Raw genomic sequence first — 17,209 nt, 5'->3', positions numbered from 1 at the left:
ACAGCATATGTTCGAACAGTAGCACAACAATTTCCTTCACAATAACCCAAAACTACTAACATATCAGTTTGTTCAGCAAAAGTATAAATTGCAATAAAAAACAAAGTAAGCTAAAATTAAATCTAACTTGATACAGAACCTTTTAATTATTGTTATGAATTTGTTTCTCTGTTATATGGCACCTTGTACTACAATGTTCTATATATCTTAAACTGATTTTATATTATTTAATGTGTAAAATATGCCAATTTTACTCGAAATCCATAAACGATATCAAAATTTTGTAAGAGGCAAAAAATCTTCTAAAATGGTGCTTATTTTTAAAACTATAAATTCTATCGTCATTGGCGTACATACAAAAAAGTTACGGGATAGCCAGTGGCGCACAGGCACTAGAAATAGAACATCCTATATATGTATTCTCACCAAATTCTATATTTACATTGCTCTTATATAAAAAGATATGTGCCAAATTTTCTAAGAAAAACAGTTTTCAAATTATTTGAAAAAAACTAGGTTATCTGTTATATATTTAGTAGGCTATATCTCAGTAGGCGTGCACTTTTATATATAGGTAATATAGGTAAGTTAGGCTAAATAGTCTTGTTTTCATCCAGGGAACCTGTGGTCAAGCGTTGTCCATACTTTTCAGGGACACCCTGTATATTACCTAATAAATCTGCAAATTAGGAGTAAATAAAAACAACGAAAATATTTTGAAACAGGATAAATTTTCAGTATTATCGACCAAAGTTCTGTAGCCTTGACAGTACCCAAAATGGGCACAGTATTGAATAAATCAGTGGCTATAATAGTATCACTTCGCTTGTCTAATTATTAAATTGCCATCGGCGTGAGCAAATCGAAAAGACGTTCCTCGAAATAAATTGCAAAAGTTCATCGACGTCTGGTAATTTCAGGTTCCCCACCAAACAGGAATAAATTCAGATGTAATCAAAATTCGGAATGAGGCGGTCTCCATTTGAAAGTATAACTCTGGTCATACGCCACATAATTAAACTTTCCTTAATGTCGCAGGTTCGGCCATTATTATGCTACTGTCAGATCCCGTTCCGCACAAACTTTGTCAAATAAATAAATTTCCCCGAGCGAACTTTTCCCCGTGCGCGATTTTCATGCACATGCACACATTCTTATATTTCTCGGTACATTATTCTGGTATAACTAGATTTTTACAATTTTCCATTATTGCATATATAAATTTGTAGCATATTTCTGTAGTAAATTGTAAACCTGCATTCGTTCGGGACGGCGCGAGTCGATTTGAATGCGGAGGAAATTGAAAAGATGCACCTAAATGGGCAGCGTCGCCGTTTATTGAAAACCAGCCATCTCTACGATTTTTACCGCGACGCGCCACTATCCGCCACAGTGATGGAAAAAGTTAGAAACGCGTTAACGCGTATTGCGCTGGGAAACGAATTTGTTTTCTCTAAAAGTCGACTCCTGGCGATACAAACGAAAAATTCCCTGTGTTCATTTTTTTATTAGTTGTGAGATTATCTATTAAGGAATAAGAAAGTAACTAAATTTAAATTTTTCCTCTCAAAATATAAAAGAAAGGATGAAAGTCTCAAAAGTAACGTAGCTGACATTTGTACATCTTAAAAACTAGCCATTTCTAGATTTTCTGACCTGGTAAACTTTTGTTCAGAAGGCCGAAAGCTACAGCAATGAAGAAGAAATATTCCCATATGGATAATTCTGAGTTGACCTTCAAATGGCCTTGACCAAAGATTGGAGTCTAAATATCTAAAGATTTAAATAAAAAAATTAGATAAATTTGGAACGAATACATTGAACATGAATTTTTCGAGACAAAACGTCTGAATCTGGTTCGGACTGAGACAGTACAGTATTGGGGGTCATGAATGCTTACAAAAAATGTAATAAAATTTCCAAGGTCGTATTTAAAAAAGTTGATGATGGTCCTGGAGAGACGAAACGTTACATATAAAAATTGATTATACCATTCGACAGCAAAAAGTTGCCATGAGAAAGTGTTCTTCTTTTTTCAATTTCATCTCAAAATCTCAAATCTCCAAATTTCAGGTTTTTCAAATATTTCGAAAACTAATCATGTTAGCCTTAATTTTTTAGGGGCATAATGTTGGTCCCATGATTATGCAACTTTGCCCCCATTTAACTTACCTCGTATCTCTTACCGTTTCCGGGATCCCTGTAGTGAGAAGCGAATTTGTATGCTGTATATGAAAAATAAGCAAAATTCCAATAATTGAAAACAGAAAAAAAGATTCTCAATAAATTATAAAGACGGTTGACATTGCCATCTAGTAGAACAATCTATATGTATATTCTTTAATAAACATAACTCCACTGTATGAAAGTGATACATCGGCCAATATTTGTGATTACTTCGTATTTATCTTATTGTATTTTGAAATTAGTCTGACTAAATCTATCAAATATTAGTCTTATGTTCTNTAAATAACTAAAGATTTAAATAAAAAAATTAGATAAATTTGGAACGAATACATTGAACATGAATTTTTCGAGACAAAACGTCTGAATCTGGTTCGGACTGAGACAGTACAGTATTGGGGGTCATGAATGCTTACAAAAAATGTAATAAAATTTCCGGGGTCGTATTTAAAAAAATGAAGTTGATGATGGTCCTGGAGAGACGAAACGTTACATATAAAAATTGATCATGCCATTCGATAGAGGGCAAAAAGTTGCCATGAGAAAGTGTTCTTCTTTTTTCAATACAATCTCAAAATCTCAAATCTCAAAATTTCGGATTTTTCAAATATTTCGAAAACTAATCGTGTTAGCCTTGATTTTTTAGGGGCATAATGATTTGTATGCTGTATATGAAAAATAAGCAAAATTCCAATAATTGAAAACAGAAAAAAAGAATCTCAATAAATTATAAAGACGGTTGACATTGCCATCTAGTAGAACAATCTATATGTATATTCTGTAATAAAAATAACTCCACTGTATGAAAGTGATACATCGGCCAATATTTGTGATTACTTCGTATTTATCTTATTGTATTTTGAAATTAGTCTGACTAAATCTATCAAATATTAGTCTTATGTTCTCAATGTGCTTTTATTGTCGAAAACATTTTCGAGACCAAAAGGTATTTTGGAGAATTCATAATGCACATTTATGCCTTAAGAATGCAATTTTCCCAATACCTTTAAAATGCATTTCTGTTTAATGCTATCTACTAAATCTAGTATAAATAAAATATTGACTGTCCTAGTTTATCGTCATTTATGTTCGGTATAGAAAAATCTGTGGTATCGTTTTTTAATTCAATTTTTTGTAATCTATAAAAATTCTAAACTTATTTTTTCTGTTACCATTTTTTCCATTTTGTTTGGATCAATCTCAGTAAATGAAATTTGTAATACATGTAAATCAAAAGGTCAATGAAATAATATTTCCCAAAAAGTGTCGGTTTAAAACAACAAGATCATTATTTAAACAATGATTATAATGTAAAAATTACCAAAAATTGAGTTTTTTAGCTGTATTAAAAAGCGCTCTCCAACAGGAGTTTTGCTTTTGTTTATACTCATTTTTGAGACCTGCTAAATTAAAATCCATTAACAATTTGTTTAAATAATTGCAAAACACCAGCGAAATTTGAATTTTTGGATGTAATATGCATAATAGTATTATTTTTTAACATTAAATTACATATTATATTTTAAAACAGGTAAGTAAATTAAAATGCTCCATTCTCATTAAAATAAAATTTATACATAAAAAATATATAATTTCCTGAATTTTTTTACATAAAGATATTGTTTTTTAAGAAAATTGTTTATTGGTGGTACCATTGTGAAAAATTATTTCTCGGAAAAATGCGAAAAAATTGGACCGTGCAGTTATTATTATTTTCATGCGCTACCCCAGATTAAAAAAAAACGTTAAAATTGGTCCACAACGACAGGAGATATTGCAAAATTTTCGGGCAGTTAAGATTTGAAGTCTCGGAACATTTCTGTCTTATTTCCCCCACCACATTCCAGTTGTAAAAATGTATTCGAGGACATTTTTTAAAGGGTTAACAATTACTATAAAATACATTTTTTTCGATATCTTTAACCGTTATTATGAAATTTAAGGGTTGATCGATTTATTCCCGAAATTTCAAGTCTTAAAGTTTATAAATAAACAAGTTATGAATTAAAAAAAAAAACGCTATCTCGGCTAAAAATAGTCCTAGAACAATTTTTTTTTTAATTCGTAAAAAATTACCATGTTTACAAATATCAAAGCGGCTTTAAAAAATATTCATTCTTCGCAAAGTTATTAACGAAAAACCTTATAAACAAATTACACTATTTGTTTTTACGCCGTTTTGAGGGGGTTACTATGAAATTACAATTTCCAATTGCATATCTTGAAAATATAAGTCAAGACGAAACAAATGAGCCCTCATAAGGCCCTTTATTATAACGCTAACAACCGCGTTTTTGCAATAGNGGGTTACTATGAAATTACAATTTCCAATTGCATATCTTGAAAATATAAGTCAAGACGAAACAAATGAGCCCTCATAAGGCCCTTTATTATAACGCTAACAACCGCGTTTTTGCAATTGAAAAAATACTATTTCTAATAAACAAATGCAAAAACTCGTAAACAAATAAATATTTTTTTACCAAATTTTCAGGGTTTCTTAAGCATAACAAAATACAACTTTTACTGTAGTTTAGAGACGATTTATACTCTGTTCTTCTATTTGTAGCAAATTCAAATTTCGCTGGTTCTTTGCAATTATTTAAACAAATTGTTATTGGATTTTAATTTAGCAGGACTCAAATGAAACCAAGTTTCAATCTGAAACTAATTTTTTTACATTTTTTTTTTTCATTTACTGGCTATATGGGAGTTGATCATTTTTTGCTCAAGCATGCAATTTATTTGTTTTTGACCTTGTAAATTTATTTTTAATGACTGTTTTATCACTCACAGATAAAACTCGAAGCATTAAAATTCGTTTTTCGCGAAATTAACATTTCACACAAATCTCCTTTTCTCTTGTGGTCTTCAGTTGTGTTGAAAGCTCAAAAATTTTGACTCAGAACTTTTTAAAGTAGTCTTTCCATACTGGACTAGGTTGCGCCACTCTGCCATTACAGTACGAAGCACCCTATATGTTTTTTTTCTTCTAATTTCTATTGTCCCTAAAAGCCAGTCATTTGATTTATCAGTAGATATTGCATTTTTTTTATAAAAATTACAATTATTATCAGTGAACGATCATCAAATAAATTCGTTTTCATCATTTCCTGTGTTCAATGCAATGATTTTAAAATATTATACTTTATTACAGACAAGACAACTGCTTCAGATGCTTGGTGATCCACCCAAAACACCCCAGCGTTCTCCAATACAAAGAGAGTAAGTGCCAACCCAACATCGCTTCACAATTCCTTAACATACATTTATCTCTCCACAGCTTTTTGTGAACCGAAGGCATCACTTGCCGACATTTGCTCCATGATAACCGGGGACGCTTTCTTATACAGCTTATTTCGGAAGTACCCGGAAGCCAAGCCCATCACTTGCCCGTTTAAGAGCGCCCCGTTCACCTTCAGCTATAACCGAATGACGGGTGACTGCAGCAATCCTCCTAGCAAGGCGGAAAGCTGCACAGACGACTCTAGATTGGTGCTCAAGTATCAGGCTTGTCCGGACGTGCACGGGTCTGAGAGTAACGGTAAGTTATTTTGACATGAAAGGTGTTTAATGACAAATTGTATATGGTACAATGTTAGACTGGGTCAATTCTTTATAATTGTTACTCACGTTACATATTTTTTTTATCAGTCGAAGAACTGGTGTGTCTAGCTACGTGGAAAGAAGGGTCAACCAGATATTTGATGGGCAAAATTTCGCAAGGCAACAGAAGAAGCGCTTCGGACGAGGCCCAGTACAGGTGTTTCATCTACCAGAGAAGCACTGAGAACGGGAAGACTATTTACAACGTCGCTGAATCTGCGGACGCCACTTGTACCGGATTGGATGCCACTGCCTTAGAAGGTAGTAGAACCATGAAGCTTACTACGGGTAAGACGAAACCATCGATATGTTTAGTAGCGTTTATCCAAATATTTTTAATTTCAGTGGACGATCAGCACAAAAGATGCAAATTTCCCGTCTGGATAACCGACCACCACACCTGGCTCAGCCTGGACCACCACAAGACTTACAAGTTCTCACAGAGAAACGCCACCTTGAAAATCCTAGACGACGAACCGCCGAAACAGAACAAGGTTCATCAGTCCTTTACTCAAACTTTCTCCTTTACGGAATTCGGTTTTGAGTCTCAGGACCAACGAAGGCAGAATTCTGAGATGAGGGTCGTGTGCCACGGGATTCTTCAACAGCAAGAACAGAAAAAGGTGAAAATCGTGGCTCACATCACAGCCGGATGGTAAGTTATATAGAAATTACGAAATAGAAAGCAATGTAATGGTGGATAATTTGTCAGTTGTGGTGTACGTGGCATATAATTTCTTGTCATTACCGCAACAGGTTTGCATGTTGGAAATATATAATTTCGCCTCAATCAGGCTGCATATTCGATGAAGAATCTTTTGTAAAATGAAAAACTCGCGAGTTTTAAACTGGAATCGCGCCAATTATGTATAAATATTGAATTTCTTTTAATGTGAATGTACGTTTAGTTACTTGGTGATTGCTTGTAATTTTTTTTTTTTTTTGAAGAATACCGGTGTTATTTTAAAATAATTCACGATTATCATCATTGAGCCTCACTAAAATAATATACTCACAATTAAATATTTGATACAAAATATACGTTATTCGAAAATGTAAAAAGTACAAAAAATTTAGAGGTGTCAAATTTTAACTTGGAAAATGGTCATTAAGAGGGCTCTATAGCAAATAGCCAATCAGCAAAACATTTTTATATTATTACAGTTTGTCAAAATATGAATTAATGCACAAATCCCTTTCCCCCATTCTGACGCAGATTTTCCATAAAATGAACTTAGTTTGAAACCCAAATAACTTTTTGATATAAAGAAATTTGTAATTTACGATACGGCTTGCTCAAAAGCGGCAAATTACAAACAACAAAAAGTAATTTGAGTTTCAAATTAAGTTCATTTTTATAGAAAATCTGCGTTAAAATGAGGGAAAATCTGTTATTTGTGCATTTATTCATACTTAGACAAACTGTGTAATAAAATCTACAAAAATGTATTGCTAGTTGGCTATTTGTTATAGAGCCCTCTTAAGGGAGAAATTAATTAAATGCTACATTTGAGGTGTTTCTGGTGATTTGAGCATGTCGCATCATATTTAAAATGTATTTATCTATATTGAACAGTGTCTTAACATCTCGCTTCGGGCTTTTACAAACTTCTGATGCACATAATCTTTGTCTTATGGTTATTTGTCACATTCTAACCACCTGTGGATTATATTACAATAAAAAAATACTCACATAAAACACTGTCCTGTGTCACACCTCATTTCGTCTTTTCTCTTCACTCTTCAGATCTTTTCTCGGTTTTAGCTTTTTCTTTTTCCAAAACAAAAAATATTTTAATGTAGTTTACAATGTCTTAAGTGTTCAAAGCGCATATGCCGCTACAATTAAGTTGATAATTTGAAAATTGTTTCAACCTGCAGCAAACCTGACGTCACTGATACAGCGTATAATATGTCGTTTTAAATGTGATTCCAAATAATACAGGATGTCCCGAAATCCATGCAACAAAATTTGGTCGTAGATTCTTAAAACATATTTAGGGGACCCGTATTTTTTCTTTTTACCCAATAGCCCCCTCTTTCGGAGTTACAGTCTCCTGAAATCTGTCCCTAGAAACTGCAATGCTAGAAAACACCTTTGAGCTTTTTATTTTCTGTTTCATTAGCTGCAGTAAAGTGATGTGCCTTAAATTTTGAATTCCTAAGTTGCCAAATTTTTTTTGAAATACTATTTATTATTATTTTTTTATATTCCATAATTATTTTTGATATCAGATTGTACAGTTTTTCAATCTTATACGGGGTGATTCACATAAAACTCCACCAGCTGGATAACTTGATAAGGGAAAGAGATTTTTTGATTCTATATAAAAAACAGTTTATAGACCTCTTTTATGACGTCTACTAAGGCCTCAAGTGGAATATTTTGAAAATAAATAAAAAAAGGTGCTGATTTGAAAGGAAATTTTAGGCAGGAGCTTTGAGAAATAGTTTTTCCAAATCACAATTTAATTTTAAGCAATTTATGTCAGTTACTGGAATTTTAAAAATTAAGTAACTTTTGAGTTATCAAACAACCAAATTAAATATACTCAAAACCCGTGATATTTTCATGACTCAAAAATGAGTCTGGTTTCAGCTTCAAACAATAAAACTTGAACTAAAATATTTAGAAAAGGCTTAAAATCGGTTATAAGGACCAATTTTAGATTGATTATCAAGTTAAAACCATAAACTTTTCTAAGAAACAACTACTTTGCGGACTACATACCCCATCTAGCATTAAATTGCACCCCCAATATCTAGTAAATAGAAATTCATCAGATAAATAAATGTTATTGATTAAATATTTTCTACTGACTTAGCATATACCATATCTTTTAAGAATCTATCTTGGAACATCGATCAGGACAAATGGTTTAGGTGGCCAGCACGGTCACCAGATGTGACACCACTTGATTTTTTCTTATAGGGGTCTCTTTAAGACGACTCTATACCAAATAGGCAACCAGCAATACATTTTTATAGATTTTATTATACAGTTTGTCTAAATGTGAATTAATGCACAAATAACAGACTCTCCATTCTAATGCATATTTTCTACAAAATGGAGTTAGTTTGAAACTCAAATTACTTTTTGTTGTAATGAAATTTGTAATTTGCTGCTTTCGAAAAAGCGAATTACAAATTTTTTTACACCAAAAAGTAATTTGAGTTTCAAACTAAGTCCACTTTATAGAAAATCTGCATTAAAATGGGGGAAAGTCTATTATTTGTACATTAATTCATATTTATACAAACTGTGTAATAAAATCTATTAAAATGTATTGCTGGTTGCCTATTTGCTATAGAGTCCTCTTAAAGAGACCCGTATAAGAAAAATTCAAGTGGTGTCAGATCTGGTGATCATGCTGGCCACCTAAACCATTTGTCCTGATCGGTGTTCCAGGATAGGTCCCATTTAAGAGGTTTGTAATTTTACTATCGCTGTATTTTGAGCATGTTTTGGGGATAGAGCGTCTTCTAATAAATTAAAAACATTATTTTGCAAAAATATGTTAGTACGGTTCACTGGTTAAAGGACTGTTGAACAAAAGGGATGCAATTAAACATCAAAATTAGGTATTTTTATCCACTGTTGTTTTCCTCCATAAGATTATTATAGAGATGACGACCAAAAAATTCCACTTGATACCTTAATCGTCATCGTCGAGCAGCTCCATCAACTGGCTTTTACAGGATCAAAAAATCTCTTCGTTCTCGAAGTATCGGGTCTGGAGAGTGTTATGTGAATGAGCCTGTCTATGTGTGCAATACAATTCACCAATAAAATGTACTTATTTTTAGCGACAGCGGTTATGTTTGCATGGTCTTCTACAAGCGAGATTCCAACATCATCGAACTACAACAGACAGGTTAGTTGCATTTTACTTCATCCCTACTTTGACGCCAATAAACTTTTCTCATTTTAGAAAATTACGTGGAAAATCCCGATGATGCCTGTCTTGATTTCGACCCTAGTACGACTCCGTACACAACACTTATCAGTAAGTATCACTTGCACTCTTTACTAGATTTGTTTTAAATGTTTACAATTGCAGCAACAACGTTACATCCTAAGAAGTGCCCCCATCTCGGCCGATACACTCTAGCGAGCATTTCCACTCAGGCAAAGAAGAGGAAGAAGAGACAGCAGCCAGGTACGACTTTTAACGTTGAGGTTATTTAGTTGCTCATATAACTCGTCGTTTGTTTTCAGATGATGTGAAAAGCGCGAACAATCCAGAACCGGACTGCGTTTCGCACGATTACGAAGCCCTTGCTGTCGGATGCAGCGGATCTCATGAAATGGAATTCAAATCGAGCTGCTCACAGCAAGCAGTTAGCGGTAAGAAACTAATTTTTAAGTCACTCTTTTCTGTGTTGAATCTTTATTTAATATTGCTAATAACGATAATTTAATGATAACATTTGCAGCCTATTCCTGTCACGGAAGTTGGGAGGAGAACGGTATAACCTATGTTATAACCACCCCAGTGGCTCGAAAATCGACGGATGCTCTACGATACTGTTTTATTTACACTTTGGCCGATGAGGCTAAATCTGCGATGATTGATGGAATACTAGGGAAGGAAGGGCCGCCGATTTTACGACTTTCCGGAGTGTCCGAGAGCTGCCACAGGAACATCGTTCCTGGAGTCGGCGGCAACTGGGCTTTCAATTTCACCAGCAATGGTAAGTAGTGCTGTAAGTTAATGGTTTGTTGACTATTTAGTTCTTTGTTAAAGTGAGCTATGAATATTTTCATTCCTTCACAACTTGTTTGTCAATATCTCGTTGCTTAATTCCGTTCATTGACCTCTCGTTCTATAAATTCTCACTAATCGGCCTTTCACTTCTTAAATTCTCACTCATCAACCTCTCACTTTTTGAATTCTCACTTATTAATGTCCTCAAATTCTCACTTATTACACTATGAATTCTCAGTCCTAAATATCATTCCTTGAACTCTTTCTCTGATTGAATTCTCACTCATAACCTTATTTCTTGATTTCATACTAATATAACCTCCTCCTGCTTTTAGTATTCTTGATTGTGGAATCTCTCACTATTCAAATTTTTCCTTACAAACCTCTAATCTTGGCAACCGTTCTATCTGAATATTAATTCTTTTACCTCCTGCTTGTCTAATTTTCATTATTGTTTAGTATCTTTGTAACCACCCTTAGAATACTCTTCTTGGGTAGTTATATAGCAATTTAGAAGCAGATTTATATCTATATTTCGTTATTTCTCAAAGACAACAGAAATTTCAGTACCTCTCCCTTCCTGAATTCTCACTCACTACCTTCTCACTGATCAAATTTTCTCTTAGATATTCATTAACAGAACCATTCGCTTTTACTTCTGGTACTCCTCATATTTCTCACACACCTCTCACCCCTCAAATTCTCACTAGAACCTCCAGCTTCTGGAATTCTCATTTATAGAATATTTTGCTACTCTGATTCTCATTTTATGAGCATTACTCAACCTTCCTCTTTCTAATTTTTATCCATTGTCAAATATAATAACCCATAAAATACTCTTCCTGAGTAGCTATACAGCAATTTAAGACCAGTTTTTATAAAATAGTAGCAAGTTTTTGTGCTTGTGTTTTCTGTATCATTAAGATGTATTCATTTTATTATTTTTAGAATACAACAGAAATTTCAAAAATTCTCAATTATCAATTTCTCGCCCTTAAATTCTTTCCTTCCCATTGATTGAATTCTCACTTAGAACCTCTCGATCTTTGAATTCTCATAAATATAACCTCACACTGTTAGAATTCTTGATGGACATGTAAGTTACCACTCCTGGAATTCTTTCACACAAACCTTTCATTCCTTGTATTTTCTCTCACAGAATCTCTTGATCCTGGAATTCTCACTCAGAACCCTTCGCTCATCTAATTCTCATTTTATCCACATCTCACATTGAATTGACATTCTACTACCTTCCGCTTTTCTAATGTACGTCATTGTCAAAAATTATTGCACTACCCTTAAAATACTTCTTGAGTAGCTATATAGCAGTTTAATAATAGATTTATGACATAGTTTTAGTTAGACAGCAGATGTTTTGAATGAAATTCTCAGTCGTTAACCTCTCGTTCTTGAAATTCTCACCTACTGCCTTCTCATTGATCAAATTTTGAATTCTCACAGATAGAACCTCCCACTTTTAGAATTCTTGGGCATGAAATCTCCTACTCGAAGTCCTAGAACCTCCAGCTCCTGGAATTTTCACTCATATAATCTTTTGCTACTCTAATTCTCATTTTATAAGCATTACTTGACCTTTCTCTATTCTAATTTTTATCATTGTAAATTACAGTAGAATTGTAGAATATATCACAAATTTCAAAAGTTCTCAATTATCAATTTCTCACCCTTCGAATTCTTTCTTTCTCATTGATTGAATTCTCACTTAGAACCTCTCGATCTTTGAATTCTCAATAATATAACCTTCCATTATTAGAAATCTTGAACATTGAATTTACCAGTTTTGGAATTCTTTCACACAGACCTTTCATACGTCGAATTTTCACTTAAAACCTTTGGATTTTTGAATTCTCATGGATAGAATCTCCCACGTTTAGAATTCTTGGGCATGAAATCTCCCACTCCTCGAAGTCTTCTTGACATACATCTCGCCCCTCAAATTCTTACTAGAACCTCCAGCTCCTGGAATTTCTTTTGCTACTCTAATTCTCATTTTATAAGCATTACTTGACCTTTCTCTATTCTAATTTTTATCATTGTAAATTACAGTAGAATTGTAGAATATATCACAAATTTCAAAAGTTCTCAATTATCAATTTCTCACCCTTCGAATTCTTTCTTTCTCATTGATTGAATTCTCACTTAGAACCTCTCGATCTTTGAATTCTCATAAATAGAACCTCACACTGTTAGAATTCTTGATGGACATGTAAGTTACCACTCCTGGAATTCTTTCACACAGACCTTTCATTCCTTGTATTTTCTCTCACAGAATCTCTTGATCCTGGAATTCTCACTCAGAACCCTTCGCTCATCTAATTCTCATTTTATCCACATCTCACATTGAATTGACATTCTACTACCTTCCGCTTTTCTAATGTACGTCATTGTCAAAAATTATTGCACTACCCTTAAAATACTTCTTGAGTAGCTATATAGCAGTTTAATAATAGATTTATGACATAGTTTTAGTTAGACAGCAGATGTTTTGAATGAAATTCTCAGTCGTTAACCTCTCGTTCTTGAAATTCTCACCTACTGCCTTCTCATTGACCAAATTTTGAATTCTCACAGATAGAACATCCCACTTTTAGAATTCTTGGGCATGAAATCTCCCACTCCTCGAATTCTTCCTGACCTCTCACACCTCAAATTCTCAATTATGTTCCTGGAATTCTCACTCATAGAATCATTTGCTCCTCTAACGATCCTATTTTATTAACCTTTCACTTTGAATTGTCGAATATAATTGTAGTCAACGCATTTTGATGACATTTCTGATATTAGGGGGTGGTGTAAAGCTTTGTATTTCAATTGATTCGGTTGTTATATATCGGCTTGTTCGCAGGGACCTGTGCCGAGAGTGACGATGTCAACACGAGCCAGTTGTTGCTGCCAACGGTTTGTTTGGTAGCTCTGTCGGTGCTGTCGGTGATAGTTTTGAGATGATGAAGGAAGGCGACGCTGCACACCTTAACCGAGTATTAAGTGTATTTACCGAACAGAATGGAACAAAGTGGACTTTAGTGGAAATTTAAGATATTTTTTACTTTTTAACTTGTAGAGGTAACGCAAACTACTCGAAACTGTACAGCTGAGGTGGCTTTTACGTCGGAGGGTTTATTTTTCATCGGAATTGAGTAGCTGGTAACGTTCCCACGATTTAGTTCACGCGTGAAGGTTACCGAGGCTGTATTTTGTTGTTGGCAGTTTAGGAATCGTTTTTAGATAATTGAGAATTTACATAAGGGCCTAAAAAGTTTTAATATTGCCGCACTGGGTAGGGTGCATTGTTTCTACACGATTCGTGACATGATATGTAGTCAATTTTTTGGATTTTCGTGTGTTTAAGAATCTTTTATGCCGCAGCTGGGTAGGAGCAAAGGGCTGTTTTTGTGATTTGTTTGGCTTTCGGAGTATAAACTTATTTATTTCTAATTACGTATGTGTACAATATCGTGTAAAAATGTTATGAATGGATGCTTTTAATTACACAGGGTGTACAATAATTTTGTTACGACGGGAGCTTACAGTACAACGAAAATGCTTTTTTTAATCTTGCCAATTTATAACAATGTGTATGGTGTAATTAAAAGTGTTTTTTGTATATTTCTGATGTTTTTTCAAAGTTTTTTTATCGTTTTGAATTCATCCATTTTTACCAATATTATTACAAGATGGTAAATAATATCAATGGGATTTGAAATGCGTGACCTTTCACGGTAGTACGAGTATTTAAATCTCGTACAAAAGGTGGTGGTGTCGCTAATTTTGCTATTTTAACATTACGATTCTTTGATGGAGCTAAACATTACATTTATTCGGTATTACGTATTGTGTAAATAAAACTGTGATTTTGACGAGGCAGCACATTAGGAAAAAGGCAGCTGGCTATTACATTTTATTGCCGCTAATTTTCGTAGAATAATTTCACGTGAACTGGCTTAAATTCGCCTCCGAATTTGTAAAGTGACCATTGTTATTATGAATACACTAAAAGCGGAATGTTTCATACTCCGTAACAAATGTACTAATCATAAAACGTTGAGTTTACTTTGAAAGTGTACGAAAACCATTCAATATGTATTTGTGACTGTCTTCTTGACGCCAAAGATGCGGATTTCAAGGACGTCTGCCCTTTGGTTTCCAAGGTGATATATATTTGGCATAAAATATCAAACTTCTAATTTTTCGTAATATTGTATACATATAGATGTTGCCTCCCTTATACACTATAGAATTTATTCTAAATATGTCTGAAAACCTGTTGTCTCTTAGAAAAAAAAAACAAATATTTAGATAAGCATTTTATACTGAAGTCAGTATTCTCATTACAATAGTATAAAAATTTTATATATTTGGTACTTGATATTGCCAAAAATCTTGTATAAATCAGATGACACCATTTAGTCGGAATCTCCTTAGGCGTGAAACTATTATTATATCAAAAACTTCGATAACTTAGCGAAAAAAAAAGACGGAAGCAGGGATTCGATTAAATGGTTATCTCACGAAAGGGTATACAGAAAAAGTGGAGAGAGGTATATTTTAACAAAAATGTAAAGAATGTAAATATACGATAGTGTCAGATTAGAGATATAAGAATGTTGACAGAAAGGAGGATTTGGATATATATCGTTTTAGTGTACTGCATATTTTTTTATGTATTTAACACGTTTTTTCTCACACAGCCAATTTTTTCATGTAATATAATGTTTATATAAATATATTCTAGCTACGATTTTTGAAACATATTCATAAAAAAAACACAATTGGTAGTTTTTAACTCATACGTTAAAAATTTGTGTCACAATTTTAATCGTACCGGTGGCGATATTCTCTGCCGCGTTCAGCCCCGATTTTAAAGAACGTGAACGTGCTTTCAGTTTCAGAGTTTTTGAGTTTATTTTTTGGTGTCGCTATAAAAAATTTTTAGAAACAGCCTGTTTTGACTTCAGATTTTCGTGGAAAAATCACAAAATGCAAAGGCAAAAGCAAAGAATGCAAAATAGATTCCAATAGGAGGAAGAAGGAGCGTCCGATAACAGAAACCTGTGATGGTTTAACTGAGTGTCCAAATAAAAAGGGACATCGGCCATATATCTCGGGAAAGATCGTCTCAGTGCTAAGAAAAAAAATTGATCAGCAAAAGTGCTCAAGAGAAATCACTATATAGAAATTATTTTTAAATTCCTCAACTATTTTTTTAATTTATGTTAACGCGGGCTGAAATTAATCAGAGTTTTCTTTAAATAACATCATTTTGGTTTGTAACGCACCGATACCTAGCCGTTTTTGAGAAACCGTTCTACATTTTTTTTGGTAGTTTTAAATAGAACGATTTATTTTTTATTGCTTAGTTGACCAGTGACATAAGCAAATTTGTGAAATATACATGGTATAAGTCTTAAATTAAATACTTGGAAGGAGGTACATAATAGTAGGGTAGATTGGAGAGTTCATAATTTCCCCCCCAACAATTTTCAACTCCAGCCTCTCATCGGTCAGTATAGACTTCCCCCATCTCTAATTGGTTGAAAACCAGTTTGTGGGCGGGGGAAGTGGTGGGGGGAGCAAAAGTGGGGGGGGAATTTTGAACTCTCCAATCTACCCTACTCGTAATTAAAAAATCAGTTACAGAAAAAATATCATAGTGTTTTCCAAAAATTTTCATTACGAAACTGTTTATTTATGTATGTATGTTTGTTGAAGAAACCATACCTATATTTTCATTTTCTACCACTCTGTATAGCAGGGGTCGGCAAGTAATTTTAGGTGGGGTCCGGATACTTCTGAAAATTTTTAACGAAGGCCACAAAAAAACATTTCTTACTAATTTTTTATTTTAATTTGCACTCACAAATTTAATCTACCTACTAACTATTAAGAACTCAAATCAATCACGCAATTGTAGTAGAAATGATAAGGGTGGCACTCAAACGTATTATTATCAATAGAAAACTATTTTTTAAATAATTTAATTGAGTAATTTATCCTTTTAAAAAATTTTTGGGAGTCCATTATTTTACCTTCCGCGGTCCGGATCTGGACCGCGGTCCGCCAGTTGCCGACCCTTGCGGTATAGTTTTGCTTTCATATTTTTTTAAACACTTTATATTTGACAATTTTGAAAAAAAAAATTAAAAACGGTTGTTAATTTTTCAACAGCCTCCATGCTGATACAAACTGCAATGATTTATTAAAAACCTAGTGCAAGACTCTTAATAACAAGATCATATTGGCCTCGATATCGGCTAATCCTGATTCCGTACTTACGAGGCATATCCAAAGAGTACTCAATTAATAAAAAATCGAAACGTCAGTATAATTATGAAAAATTTTCATATTCAGAAAGGTACATCAAACACTATTTTTCGAAGTAGTCGCCTTCAACCTAAATGCACTTTGTGAGCTGAGCGATGAGCTTCTTGATCGACCTTTGTCGAAGAAATCTCCCGTCGCCTCTCGGACCCATTGTCGTTTCACGGCACTGTGGAACTCATCGTCGGTAGAAAACCTTTTTCCACCCATAACACCTTCAGAGAAGAGAAATTGGAACCTCAGTACTCTTACTTTGGGGATATGCTTCGTACATATTAATTTTCTGCAATGGATCGTTCCTAAAATAACGGACGATGTCCTTTCTTAATTTCTATACACTAATTTGAGAACGATTAGTCAAATGTTAATTA

General features: G+C 33.5%; 1 protein-coding gene across 1 annotated transcript in view; it reads left to right on the top strand.

Annotated features, from left to right (window-relative positions):
- LOC108904516 overlaps positions 1-16,032 on the top strand; it is a 27,970-nt gene extending 11,938 nt beyond the window's left edge. The window contains exons 3-12 of the mRNA XM_018707110.2: positions 5,342-5,409; positions 5,468-5,728; positions 5,839-6,078; positions 6,136-6,445; positions 9,598-9,665; positions 9,723-9,797; positions 9,852-9,950; positions 10,010-10,138; positions 10,228-10,485; positions 13,366-16,032. Of these exons, the coding sequence (XP_018562626.1) occupies positions 5,342-5,409; positions 5,468-5,728; positions 5,839-6,078; positions 6,136-6,445; positions 9,598-9,665; positions 9,723-9,797; positions 9,852-9,950; positions 10,010-10,138; positions 10,228-10,485; positions 13,366-13,466 (1,609 nt within the window). The 3' untranslated portion in view covers positions 13,467-16,032. The remainder of the gene's footprint in view (positions 1-5,341; positions 5,410-5,467; positions 5,729-5,838; positions 6,079-6,135; positions 6,446-9,597; positions 9,666-9,722; positions 9,798-9,851; positions 9,951-10,009; positions 10,139-10,227; positions 10,486-13,365) is intronic.
- Positions 16,033-17,209: the final 1,177 nt, after the last annotated feature.

Source organism: Anoplophora glabripennis, unplaced genomic scaffold (assembly GCF_000390285.2).
Source record: "Anoplophora glabripennis isolate ALB-LARVAE unplaced genomic scaffold, Agla_2.0 scaffold13, whole genome shotgun sequence".
NCBI classification, from domain to species: domain Eukaryota; kingdom Metazoa; phylum Arthropoda; class Insecta; order Coleoptera; family Cerambycidae; genus Anoplophora; species Anoplophora glabripennis.
The sequence above is the reverse complement of the archived record's forward strand: the minus strand, read 5'-3'. Positions and strand labels throughout refer to the sequence as shown.